At 47.1% G+C, this 13,224-nt stretch overlaps 1 protein-coding gene across 6 annotated transcripts in view; it reads right to left on the reverse strand.

Annotated features, from left to right (window-relative positions):
• Positions 1-682: 682 nt before the first annotated feature.
• Positions 683-13,224, reverse strand: part of CAST (calpastatin) — a 63,757-nt gene continuing 51,215 nt past the window's right edge. For 5 of the 6 annotated variants that reach the window (XM_065860327.2, XM_065860328.2, XM_065860324.2 and 2 more), the window contains 10 exons: positions 12,778-12,825; positions 12,513-12,608; positions 12,029-12,127; positions 10,975-11,076; positions 9,696-9,788; positions 8,889-8,942; positions 8,413-8,502; positions 6,677-6,756; positions 5,235-5,302; positions 683-3,118 (listed from right to left, as the gene is read on the reverse strand). In XM_065860327.2, the coding sequence (XP_065716399.1) occupies positions 5,245-5,302; positions 6,677-6,756; positions 8,413-8,502; positions 8,889-8,942; positions 9,696-9,788; positions 10,975-11,076; positions 12,029-12,127; positions 12,513-12,608; positions 12,778-12,825 (720 nt within the window). In that variant the 3' untranslated portion in view covers positions 683-3,118; positions 5,235-5,244. The remainder of the gene's footprint in view (positions 3,119-5,234; positions 5,303-6,676; positions 6,757-8,412; positions 8,503-8,888; positions 8,943-9,695; positions 9,789-10,974; positions 11,077-12,028; positions 12,128-12,512; positions 12,609-12,777; positions 12,826-13,224) is intronic. The other variant, XM_065860325.2, reaches the window with a different exon arrangement.

Here is a 13,224-nt window from a genome sequence, read left to right on the forward strand (position 1 = left end):
ATTCCCTGTTATTCCTGGTACAGCAGGGACCCCCCTTGCCCTCACCCTCCCTTTCTAATCATTTTTTAATTGAGAAAGCATCAATTAACCTGTGTCCAGCTGCCCTGTGGCTGTCTCAGCAGAGCGAAGGGAGCTCCACAACATGGGAGTTGAGGTGTCGTTAATCCCACACTAAATTTCACCGATTGAGCCGTATGGAGCGACACTAACGAACATTTTGTGTGTTGTTCACTGGGACAGAAGCGTCCGGGTGAGCAGAGCAACACACGGGTCTGCGGCTGCTGCAAGGGGCGGACGCGCTGCCGCTGCCTCTCCTCTGTACATCGTACATTCAGCAAAAGAATCCAACGGGAATTTTCGAGCAAAGTAATCGCCTCATTTCTCAAATCTCTTGTGCTTAAGGCAATGTTTAAGCTGCTTCCCTGCACCGTGGAGCCCACATTAAATCCGGTCCTGGTCAATGGCGATACAGCTTTAGAAGGGGAAATGTACGGCGGCAGGATCTCGATGAGGTTGCAAGGCCTTCGCGAAGCGTCACCGACGGGCACCGCACAGGGACTTTTTAATCACATACTTAGTTTTAATGCATCAATGTCTGGGTTTTTGCTTTAGCAATTTCTAGGGTTCCTTTTGTCTTACAATAGCCAGGTATCAGCAGTAATAAATGAAAAGAACATCGTCATGCATTCTTAAAACCTTTATTAGTGTGACACAGGTTCTCGGTACAGACTGCGAAGGACAGTCGGAAGTCTAAATATCCCCAATTACATCTCCGGGCTGTCCCTGCGGTGCTGCAGGGGCTCTGGTTCTACAGTGCGGCTTTGGTTCTGCAGTGCGGCTCTGGTTCTACAGTGCGGCCCTGGTTCTGCAGTGCGGCTTTGGTTCTGCAGTGCGGCTCTGGTTCTACAGTGCAGCTCTGGTTCTGCAGTGCGGCTTTGGTTCTACAGAGCGGCTTTGGTTCTACAGTGCGGCTCTGGTTCTACAGTGCGGCTCTGGTTCTGCAGTGCGGCTTTGGTTCTACAGAGCGGCTTTGGTTCTACAGTGCGGCTCTGGTTCTGCAGTGCGGCTTTGGTTCTACAGAGCGGCTTTGGTTCTACAGTGCGGCTCTGGTTCTACAGTGCGGCTCTGGTTCTACAGAGCGGCTTTGGTTCTACAGTGCGGCTCTGGTTCTGCAGTGCGGCTTTGGTTCTACAGAGCGGCTTTGGTTCTGCAGTGCGGCTCTGGTTCTACAGTGCGGCTCTGGTTCTACAGTGCGGCTTTGGTTCTACAGAGCGGCTTTGGTTCTACAGAGCGGCTTTGGTTCTACAGTGCGGCTTTGGTTCTACAGTGCGGCTCTGGTTCTGCAGTGCGGCTCTGGTTCTACAGTGCGGCTCTGGTTCTGCAGTGCGGCTTTGGTTCTACAGTGCGGCTCTGGTTCTGCAGTGCGGCTTTGGTTCTGCAGTGCGGCTCTGGTTCTGCAGTGCGGCTCTGGTTCTACAGTGCGGCTCTGGTTCTACAGGCGGTGCGGGCTGCATGTGAACAACGGCGAGGCGGAGCGGGTGTGCGAGGCGTGGAAAGAACATGTGCCAGGTGTGGAAAGCACGGGTACCATGTGTGAAAAGCACAGGTACCATGTGTGAAAAGCGCACGTGCAATGTGTGAAAAGCACAGGCGTGATGTGTGAAAAGCACGGGCACCACGTGTGAAAAGCATGGGTGTAATTTGTGATAAGCACGTGCACCATGTGTGAAAAGCACAGGTGCCATGTGTGAAAAGCACACATGCGCTGTGTGAAAGCACGGGTGCGATGAGTGGAAGGATGGGTGTAATGTGTGAAAAGCATGGGTACGATGTGTGAAAGCAAAGCACAGGCACGATGTGTGAAAGCACAGCTACTGTGTGTGGAAGCACGGGTGTGAAGTGTGAAAGCACGGGTACCATAAGTGTAAGCACAGGTACCGTGTGAAAAGCACAGGTGTGGTGAGTGTAAGCACGGGTACCGTGTGTGAACACACGGGTGCAATGAGTGTAAGCACGGGTACCGTGTGTGAACACACGGGTGCAATGAGTGTAAGCACGGGTACCGTGTGTGAAAAGCACAGGTGTGGTGAGTGTAAGCACGGGTACCGTGTGTGAACACACGGGTGCAATGAGTGTAAGCACGGGTACCATGTGTGAACACACGGGTGCAATGAGTGTAAGCACGGGTACCGTGTGTGAACACAAGGGTGCAATGAGTGTAAGGCCGCTCTGCAGACAGACGGAGCCCCGTGGGCGCGTGTGACTTCGCTCTGGCAGCAGCGGCTCCTGCACCCCCCCTGCAGCGCCCGGGGCAGAAACGAGTAGAAACAGTGCAAAATTAGACAGTGAAAAAAGTGCACCTGTCGACCTGAACTTCCCTTTGATCTCTGCGAAGGCTCCTCCTCCATCTCCCTCCTGTGAGGGTGACGGCGTCACTGTTACACCAGGATTGTACTTTGTTCAGTCAAGGACACTCCTCAAAATTATGATACAACAGTACAGATACGAATGGAAATAAAAAAACAAAGCAACCTAAATCCTTCTCTGGTGCTTCTGTTTTAACTACAGCTAAGGCAGCATCCGAGACACCTGTTTCATTTCTAGACGCGCTCGTCGAAGCGGTTAATCCCCAGTTTATCGCTCTTTATCTACCCACAGGTTTCCCACCAGGTCCTGGGTTGAGGAAAGGCCGCTCGGCCAGGCTGACGGCCACCAAAGCTCCTTACATTCCACAATACTTAAGGCATTTGCTGCAACATTGAAAATGCGAGCACGTACAAGTTCTTCAGAGGTCTACAGGCACTATGTGAAGATTATGTGCAAAAGTCCGCAGGTATTTTCCTTTTTTTGGCATTGCTATTCATTTATGAAATATATTTCTCGCAAATATAAAGCATTCTTTCTCTCTGAAAACTGAAGAAAATTACAAAAAAAAGTCAAAGTATAGGAGTATAACAAAAAAAATAACCTTAATCTACTACCAGGAAAAAAGAAAATATGAAAAGAGTCCCACAAGTATCACTGTACAAAAACCACCCAGAATAACCATCAGCTTTTGTTCTTCAGAAATCATGATCCACCAACAGAAAGAAGACGTTTTACATGATGCGCCAAGATCCTGGGGGAAAGACAAAGAAAAACAGTTACAGTGCTTGTTCTCTTCAGGTTGGAACAGCGTCGGGAGTGGGACACCCGCGGGTGTGGTGTTGGAACAGCGTCGGGAGTGGGACACCCGCGGGTGTGGTGTTGGAACAGCGTCGGGAGCGGGACACCCGCGGGTTTGGTGTTGGAACAGCGTCGGGAGCGGGACACCCGCGGGTGTGGTGTTGGAACAGCGTCGGGAGTGGGACACCCGCGGGTTTGGTGTTGGAACAGCGTCGGGAGTGGGACACCCGCGGGTTTGGTGTTGGAACAGCGTCGGGAGCGGGACACCCGCGGGTGTGGTGTTGGAACAGCGTCGGGAGCGGGACACCCGCGGGTGTGGTGTTGGAACAGCGTCGGGAGCGGGACACCCGCGGGTTTGGTGTTGGAACAGCGTCGGGAGCGGGACACCCGCGGGTGTGGTGTTGGAACAGCGTCGGGAGCGGGACACCCGCGGGTGTGGTGTTGGAACAGCGTCGGGAGCGGGACACCCGCGGGTTTGGTGTTGGAACAGCGTCGGGAGCGGGACACCCGCGGGTGTGGTGTTGGAACAGCGTCGGGAGCGGGACACCCGCGGGTGTGGTGTTGGAACAGCGTCGGGAGCGGGACACCCGCGGGTGTGGTGTTGGAACAGCGTCGGGAGTGGGACACCCGCGGGTTTGGTGCTGGAACAGCGTCGGGAGCGGGACACCCGCGGGTGTGGTGTTGGAACAGCGTCGGGAGCGGGACACCCGCGGGTTTGGTGTTGGAACAGCGTCGGGAGCGGGACACCCGCGGGTGTGGTGTTGGAACAGCGTCGGGAGCGGGACACCCGCGGGTTTGGTGCTGGAACAGCGTCGGGAGCGGGACACCCGCGGGTTTGGTGTTGGAACAGCGTCGGGAGCGGGACACCCGCGGGTTTGGTGTTGGAACAGCGTCGGGAGCGGGACACCCGCGGGTGTGGTGTTGGGGGACAGAGCTGGTGACAGAGCCACCCTCGTCTGTCCCCAGCACACCTGGGACCTTCCAGCCTGGGGCATCACAGTGCTGAACATTAACGGTGATGGAAGACACTAATTATGGACGATGATGCTAAACATGTAATCATCACAGAATGGTTTCAGTTGGAAAAGCCCCTCAAGATCATCGAGTCCAACCATAACCCACCCCTAGCACTGCCCCATGTCCTGAGAACCTCATGTCCGTCTGTCCAGCCCTCCAGGGCTGGTGACTCCAGCACTGCCCTGGGCAGCCTGTTCCAATGCCCCACAGCCCTTTGGGGAAGGAATTGTTCCCACATCCAACCTCAACCTCCCCTGGGCAACTTGAGGCCGTTTCCTCTGCTCCTGGCGCTTGTTCCTGGGGAGCAGAGCCCGACCCCCCTGGCTCCAAGCTCCTTTCAGGCAGTTCAGAGATCAGAAGGTCTCCCCTCAGCTCCTGTTCTCCAGTGAACCCCCAGGTCCCTCAGTGCTCCACCACACTTGTGCTCCAGCCCCTCACCAGCTCCATTCCCTCTGCACTCTCTCTGGTGCCTCAATGTCCTTCTGATGATGAGGGGCCCAGAACAGCCCCAGGGTTCGCGGTCTGGTGGATGTGGGGACGCCATGCACGGAGCAGCACACGTGTCAGTGGGACACGTGCGTGAACAGGTCACGGTTGTGTCAGGGGAGCCGAGAGCAGAACAACCTACGGCAGGAGCCAGCTCAGCTGCAGGGCTGCCAGTGTCTGCTCTAAAACCAGCCCGGTGCAGAAACAATGAGATATGCTCACTGTCCTAAAGACAGAAACAACCGGTTGTTGGTTTTGGTCTTCATTACCCAGCAGAACAGCTTACCAGGGAAGCTGTGTGTCATGCTTTGGAATCCTCAGTTACATGAACCTAAAGGAATTTAGCTACACACAGTAATTCTGTACTAATAGTGCGGAAAAGTCTGTTGAAAAAAAAGTAAGGCCCAGGATTCACTACAGTGAAGTTCACAGTCACTCCAGGTGTTGTGTCTAACAGCACCTCTAACCACGTCTTGGTTTAGTTAAGACTGTCAACAAAACTCAGCTCTAACAACAACTCATTAATTGTCTTTGTGGTAGCTCGGAGAACAGAGAAGAAATCTCACCTAATAACGTTCAATGTTTAGCTCGTTTTCTGCTTCTCAGATTTGCTGCCGGAGGACTGTCCCCTTCCCTAAGGAGAAACGGGAGACGGTAAGAAACGGTGAGCCAAGCTAAAATCAGAAACAACGCCGTGAGACACGCATCGGAAGCCACAGTTCAGACATAAATACGATCTGCACTTGAAATAATGGAAGTTCAGCAGCAGTATGTGTAACTTCTGTTGCGTATATATTTTCACTTTCCCACCATCGCTTTGTTTCGGGTCGGGGGCTGTGGTGCCCTCTCCACATCCCATTCCTCAACATCCTTCTTGTGATCCAGCACAACTCGAACATTAACAAGTACGTCCCCGTGAAGGGCAGTTCAGGAGCTCCCCCAGTGTTACACTGAGGCTGTAAGGCAGTTCTGCTGTTACACTGGGGGCCTGTGTCGCAATTTCATAATGAGGGAAAATCCCATCATTGAAACGTGACACACGAAATTCCCGGACCAGATGTTACCACCCGATTCAGCGCTCTGCCCGCACGTGTCCTGCGAGAGAACCGCGCGATGGGAGGTTTCACCCTTTCCCCAGTACATTTTGTGAATTACTGGATGACAAAAGCCCAGCAACTTTTCTTTTTTTCTTTTTAAATATAGGAAAAAACTGCCTTTTTTCCCATCAAATTCACTCTGCATACTTATTTACAAATCCATGTGTCCCGTCCCAACAGACGGATGAGGGATGAGTGAACTCCAGACGCGACACGCGCCCTGGCTCAACAGATGAGACCAGGTGTGAGTTAACTCTGGGTTAGTTCTGCGCGGTTATGTGAAGTGAATGACAGACAATCACCTCCGGGGTCCAACTCAGTTGTGAGTTTTACTAAAAGTACTTGTTGGAATATTGGTTACAGCGAATGGTGACTTGGCAGAAGTATAACAGAACCTATCAACGCATTAACAGTGAAAGTCCTGCTGCTTCTGGCTGAACTAGTTCTGCCACAATGTTTTCAGCCATATCCTTATCAATACTCGACAACATGTAGGTTTTAATTCCTTTTTAGAAGATAAATTACGATAACCCAATAAAAGGGTGTGTGGTTGAAGGAGTACATTCTAACTGCTTTCAGAAAGCTGTTATTTGACACTGCCAAGAGCAGACAGAGATGGGATCCCAGGCAGCCATCCACACGGGAACCGACACTTCCACCAGTAAACAGAGCGAGTGAGGAGCCTGGGAGCCCAGCCCCCTCCGCATTAGCCCATTTATTTAAATTTTGCCTTGAAACAGACAGGTGCTCTTATGTACACGCTTACAAAAATTGATTGAGTTCAACCTATTGATGTAAAATTCTCCCCAAAGTAATTTCCACGCAATATGAACCCGAAGTCCAGCTGCCCGTCTTCCATGTTCACAGTGTATGGCAACCAGACTGTCCACGTTATAAAATAATATCCCTACCGTTTTAGGGTCCTTGGGTTTTCCTTTGTCCTTCGGGGTTGGTTTTGTGGTGACGGTTTCCTTTCCGCTTTTGTCCTACACTCCAAAGAAAAGAATAATTACAGTTACAAACAGAACAGAGGATTGATGGCTCCTGCTTCGGCACCTGCGGTATTTCAGATGCGGCTGGTCCGGAGGGACAGCGCTCGGTGCAGGACGCACGGACGGAATCGCAGCAAGGCAGGATATGCAGCTTAGTTTAACACCATAAAGCACAAAAAAATCTGGTATATATAGGCAGATTTTGTATTTACTACAAAGCAATAAATCTGCAGCAGAAGATTTAGCTCCGAAGTCCATAACCACACAGACCAGTTAAACATGAACAGTCTGATCCTTTGCCAGGGCCCCTGGCAGAGTTCCTCGAGACGTTTTACATATGGACAAACTTATAATTTGCTCTTTGTATAAGCTTCAGGAAGATAATGCACAATTTTGCTCAGGAACGGGTTATGCTTCCACACCTCTGTCTGTCCAAGTGACTTAATGTTTTACTGCTAAGTATATTGGTTTGGTCAAAGACCAAATACCTTGTAAACTGGTTGTCATCACTTAAAAGAATGAATCCTGTCTGCAATTGGTAACCTAAGATATACAAATAATTTCAGTTTTAGGTCGGTCTGCTCACATAACAAAGACCAGAGTGCCTTGCAGAACTCCCGATCACAACTACAGACAGCACTGACCTTGCAGCTTCACACATTCTGAAGCCGCACAATTAGCTGAGTCCTGCTTAAACACATCTCAGGACTGCTGGATAAAGTGTCCTTTAGCTGAACGTTGCTCATTATATGATAAAGGATTATGTAATGCAATATGCAAATGTGAAACCAATTGGCTCTTTAGGGTATGAACACAGGGATAAGGTTTTGTACATGTTGCCTTTCACTGTTCCTGCTGTTGTGCCCGCTCTGTTCCAGCATCCAGACCTGTGCAGCTCTGTAATAAACAACATCTCGTCTCTGTGTGCTAAATTAGGCTCATTTGTATGCACACTGGGTAAAGACCCCTGTTTTGGGATAACACCAGGGCACAGGGTAGAACACAACACATAGACGACAATTAGTACCATCCCCATGTTAATGACCTTCAGATTTAGCACCTTCCGCTGCTTAATTCGTTTCATACGGCTTTGCATGTGCAGCACTTTGCTGGGAAAAGTCTGACAGGTGTTTGCCAGCTGCATTTAAGATGATTTAATGACAAACAAACGCTCCATTTCTCATCACAAGACCTCTCCGATCCATTCCTTCTCCATCTTTCTTGCCAGTTCTACTATTTTCCCTAAGACACCTGAAATTCCTACTCCTAGCATTTCTCCCTGCAAACCCCCTGGAACTGTTCCTCACCTCCAGCCTACAACTACGGCCAGGCAGCACATGGCAACCACGGAACAAAGATTTCTCTGCCTCTCTGCATGTTTTGGATACTCAGATCTGTTAACAAACCGTTACCACAGTTCCTGCTCCACTCACTGTTTTACCTCTCCAGAACTCCCTAAATACCACAGACCCTCCTTCTTCCAAATACTCAGCGCACAGCAAGACACCTCAGACTCACACTGTGGCAGAGTAAGACAACCACGACACCTGGAGAGCGTCTTCCAAAGGGTAGCTGCTGCAAATAAAAGTGAGGAATCTTCACAGAGCAGCAAAAACCTGTTATTTTTTGCAAGTTATTAGCAGAAAATGTCCTACCTTTGAGTGCTTTGGTGCGGCAGGAGCCTTCGCTGAAGTATCGAAGTCACCAGACAGGGCATCGATAGCTGCAGAGTCATCCGCAGGCTTCTGCAATGATTTTAATTCTGAAGTCACACAACATGCAATACTTCCCAGTGTCACATTAATGTGTCTGGAATTTATGTCTGCTTTAATTATCACTTTCTTAAAAGAAAACACACTTGGGCTCTATGTGTATGTAAAGGCAGAGATGTCTGCTTGAGGTTTCCAAGATGAACATTCACAGTGCAGTTGTGCATAAAAACTGTATTTATTGTGCAGAGTTACTCTGCACAGAAGTTTTACTGTCCACACTGCCACCATTACCTACTGCATTCAATAGCATTTATGAGAATTCACAATGAATCACGCCTTGAGCCTACAGTAAAGGTACTTCCAATAAAAGATCAGAGCAGTATGAAACAAACAAAGAGCAAAAATATGGTAAATGTCACCTTTTCTTCTTTGTGTTTCGCATCATCCTTTGCTGTTGGCTTTTCTGGTTTACCCTTGGGAAGAAGAAAGATTACATTGTCATTTTGAAATGGTCGAATAGTTGTGAGATACATGTACGCACGTATGACATCAGGAGTTTACAGATTACCAAAAAAGCTGAACCATTCTGAAACGATTTCTTTATTTCTCACGCTATTTACTCAAAAGTCAGTTCATGATGTGTTTTCATGCTCTGTTACTCCGACTACATCTGCGACATCATCTTTGTGCCGTCACAGTCTACTGGAGAAACAGCCTCATGCAGAGAAGATCAAACCACAGCGCGCAGGGAAAACACTGAGCTGATCTCCCCATGTTCGCTTTGTCCCCAGGCCACATGGGGACACTATAGCCCCACTATTGCCACGGTCTGGAGGGTTCTCCTGTTCAACAGCAGACCACAGAGCCAAGCTCTTTACAGGGAGACACTGGTTTTCTGGAGCACCTAAACCACTGTGTAACTGGAATTTATACTGTTAAATCTCTGGGATGTTAACAGCTGCTGGGTGGTTCAATGTGATTTATTTGTTTAGATTGTCCAATTTAAGAAAAGGAAAAAAATACCCACAATATTTTCTTTTTCAATTAAATGCATGCAAGGATATACAAAGCTACGCTAAGTATAGGATATGCACATGTTTGACCCTAATACATAGATCTAGAACACACACTCACTTATTCCCCGTTCTCCCCATAGCTCCAAAGAGGACAGACCGCTCACGTGCACAATTTCTGCCTCAATACAAAGGAACAAAGCCCTCCCGTACCTGCTCCCCCGACTCCAGCAGCTTTCGGTAGTCGGGAGGGATCGTCTCCTCTCTTTCTCCGAGTTTGTCTCTGTGTTCAGACTTCGCCTTTTCCTGAAAGCATCCAGGTTTTGAGCAGCTTTAATGATTTTGTTAGAAATATTAGCAAACAGTAAGTCACAGTGCTCATTAAACTCATGGCAGATGCCTTTTGTGAATTTAAGATTTCAAAAATATCAGAGAAAACTCATTTATTCATTTCACTGTTGAAAGTGTTTCATGCCTGAAGGTTTCAAAAATTGCTAGTTGTCAAGAAGAGCATTTAATAAGTTGGACATATATATACACGGCAGTACACCAGCATAAAAACCTGAAATTTTATCAACTTTCAGTTCTGCTTTTCAGCAATATGGCCAAAAGAAGTCATTTCGTACTTCCACACTGCAGCTTTGACACAAAACTGATGTATTGCAATGTCTCAGCTGTGAAATCTCCTTCTCGACTCCAGCCCAAACTTATTCATGAGTGGCTTATGGTGGTGGTTTTTCCTTTTTTGTTTTGTTTGTTTTGTGTTTTTGTTTGTTTTTTCCCCCGTAAAGTCCTTCACCTTAAATACTTCAGTCTACAATTTACTGTTACTACTATAAAGAAATGTATCCAGTTTTCTTATTATCCGAAATGTCTTTACACAGTTATATAAAGAAAGACTGAATGAAGGAAAAACAAGCTGTAAGTATTAAGTAAAAAAAATGAGATTGATTAAATGAACATGTCTGTTGAAGAACTTGGTACCTGTGGGGTTAAAAAAGTCAAAGTTTAACAAAAAGGCCACAAAATTAATTTTAGAAACAGATGACAGAGAAGATACCTGAAAAATAATTAAAGTAATGACGACGAGAGAGAGGTATTGAAATCAAAGTATTGCAAATTTTCTGTAACATTTCAACACTTACCTCCAAACGGCTAAAGTATAGGAACTAATTCAACATTTTCACACAACCACAAGCAGTCCAGCTGGTTGAAGAGCGGAGTGCATGCTCAGAGGCAAAAACATCTAAGCAAAGGGGCTGACATGCCTACGGGCAGGACAACTTAACAGCATGCTGCTTCTTTCTAGTAACCTTACTCCTACATCTGAAAATCACTTGCCATGTACTTTTATGAGTGTGTAAGAAGTATTGCACTATGTGATTCAAAAAAATATCCATAAGAAGTAAGGCAAGTATCTGTTTTGGGGTTTTTTTCTCTTTTTCTTTCATTTTCACCCAGACTGCAGAAGTTTCAGAGTGACTTCTGTTACCTTCACTTTATCCACAATGGGTTTGTTCTCGTCAGGGTCAGGTTCCCTCTGTCCCAGGGAATCGGACAGGAGATCCAAGGCTTCGTCCATCTCTTTTCCTCCCTAATGAAGGATAAACACATCCGTGAGTGCAAATTTGCTGTAAAAATAAACTAATATAAATGCTGACTAATGAACTGTCAGTTTCAGTGAACAATGAACCATCAGTTCTCCCTCTGCAATTACACTGGAATTGCAAAAGCCAGCGGAAAAAACTATAGAATAATTAAGACCTACAAGAAACACAATTTCAGGAAGGGGTTATGGAATTTATTTAATGGCTTTCTTTTGTGACACATAAGCCTACCTGATCTAACAAGAAGAGTTCTTCAAAAAGAGTGTTTTTAGGTAATGGCCATTCATTTTGCAAACATCGTGATCACTGCATATCAGCTGCTAAGGAAGTCTTAATCTGAATGAGAGCTTGCTAACAATTTATCTTCACAGTTTGTATGGTCTTTTGCTAATTCACACCGGTTTTATTAAAACACTGGTTAGAAAAAAAAGCCCTTAAACCCAATTAAAACCCTGGTGGGATGAGCTTTGTACCCTTTGCAATCAGGCTGGGAACACCAGAGGGAGCTCCCACCGCACAGACTACAACAGGAGAAGGAGGGAGGACACATCACAACTATTAATTAATTAACACACGCACCAGGGAGCCGCGCTGGCACTAAAGCAGGTGCTGCCTGTCCCTCTGTTAACCTGAACTCCTCTGTTTATAGGCTTAACAGACGACTTGGCCACTGCGCCAATGACCACACTATTACTATTTTAATTACCTAACGAGGAACAGAAAGGTGTGTTTCAGCTAAAAAAAGAACAGGTAGACCAGCCTTTGCACTCAGTTAAACGTAAAGTGCCCAGAAATTCACACTTTCTCTCTTTCCTCCCAATACCCAGAGCGACAATAAGTTATTTAACTTCTCAACAGTCTGCATTAGTAAAACTGGGCAGATCGTGGTCCCTTCTCTCTTCAATAGTCCACATTTAGCTCGAGATAGGGGTCGCTTACCGAGGCGGGCGCTGGAGGAGCCGCGGATCGCAGCGAGGAAACGGTGGCAGCGGAGATGGCACCCGAGGAGCCCGCGGGCGCTCCGCCCCGCTCGGTGCTCTGGAACAAGACACGGGGTCACTGCTGACACGGGACTAGGGAAACACCGTCAGGTTCAAATAACCTCGCGAACGCATTTCACTTTGCATTTAGCTATAGATTTACTCAGCATGACTGTAGGTAAGGGTAGCTGCAAACAACCAGTGAAACTTAAAGAATATTTTAAGAATAACTACCAAGGCCTTATATTTGTTCTGAAACGGTTTGTTTTATTTTCAGGGAATACTGTTTCATTTAACTGCTCTCCCATTAATTTATTGCATAAACTATTTTGCGATTTTCATTAATTAATTTAAGAAAATTTGCGGGGGAAAACAAATAAAATATCAAGATTATTGAAACAATTTGAAAATAAACCAGATTTCCAGAAATCAAATCTACTGACCTTTATTACAGTTGGTGTAGGTAATGGTGCAGATGGCAACGGCGAAGAGGAAAACCCTGCTGTCAAACCCTCTAGAAGATCATCTTCACTCATGGGCTACCATGAAAAACAACAAAAAAGACGCTTCTAGTCCTTTTCATCTATTAAAAACCAAACAGGTAACAACAATCTGTCTCCATTATTAAACTGAAGACCGGGGAACCTTACTGACATTTGGGTAAGTAACTCATGAATAAGACATTTGTCTGGATATTCATTTTTTTACCTGGGACTTTTCTTCTGGTTTTGGTACGAGTGGTTTTCCATCTTTATCCTATAAAAGAAAAATCCCATTGTGTTAAACCAAGCAGTCCACAAATGACCACGCAAGACAAGTGCTCTGAGAGCATTTGCTGACCGACAGACAGTGTTACACAAAAATGACCCAACCAGTAACCTCTAGCATCCACGTGTCATCTAAAAAATCCAGGTCCTGTAAGTTAAAAACATCTGAGTGCTGAAAAGCAACACAGTGTGCGGGATTCTGAGCTTCCCTATTTGTGTTCCAACTTCCGCGGCAATAGCACCATTAATAAATAAACCCCAAGCTCTGGACGCACAGTCCAGAGGGGCCGTTGTCCTTCCGCACCGGGAGCTGTGGGGGTGCTGTGCCAGCCCTGGCTGTGCTGAGCAACCCGTTTATCTTAAATGAGTCGTAGCGATGTTTGTAAAA

This window comes from Patagioenas fasciata, chromosome Z (genome assembly GCF_037038585.1).
Source record: "Patagioenas fasciata isolate bPatFas1 chromosome Z, bPatFas1.hap1, whole genome shotgun sequence".
In the NCBI taxonomy this organism is placed as follows: Eukaryota; Metazoa; Chordata; class Aves; order Columbiformes; family Columbidae; genus Patagioenas; species Patagioenas fasciata.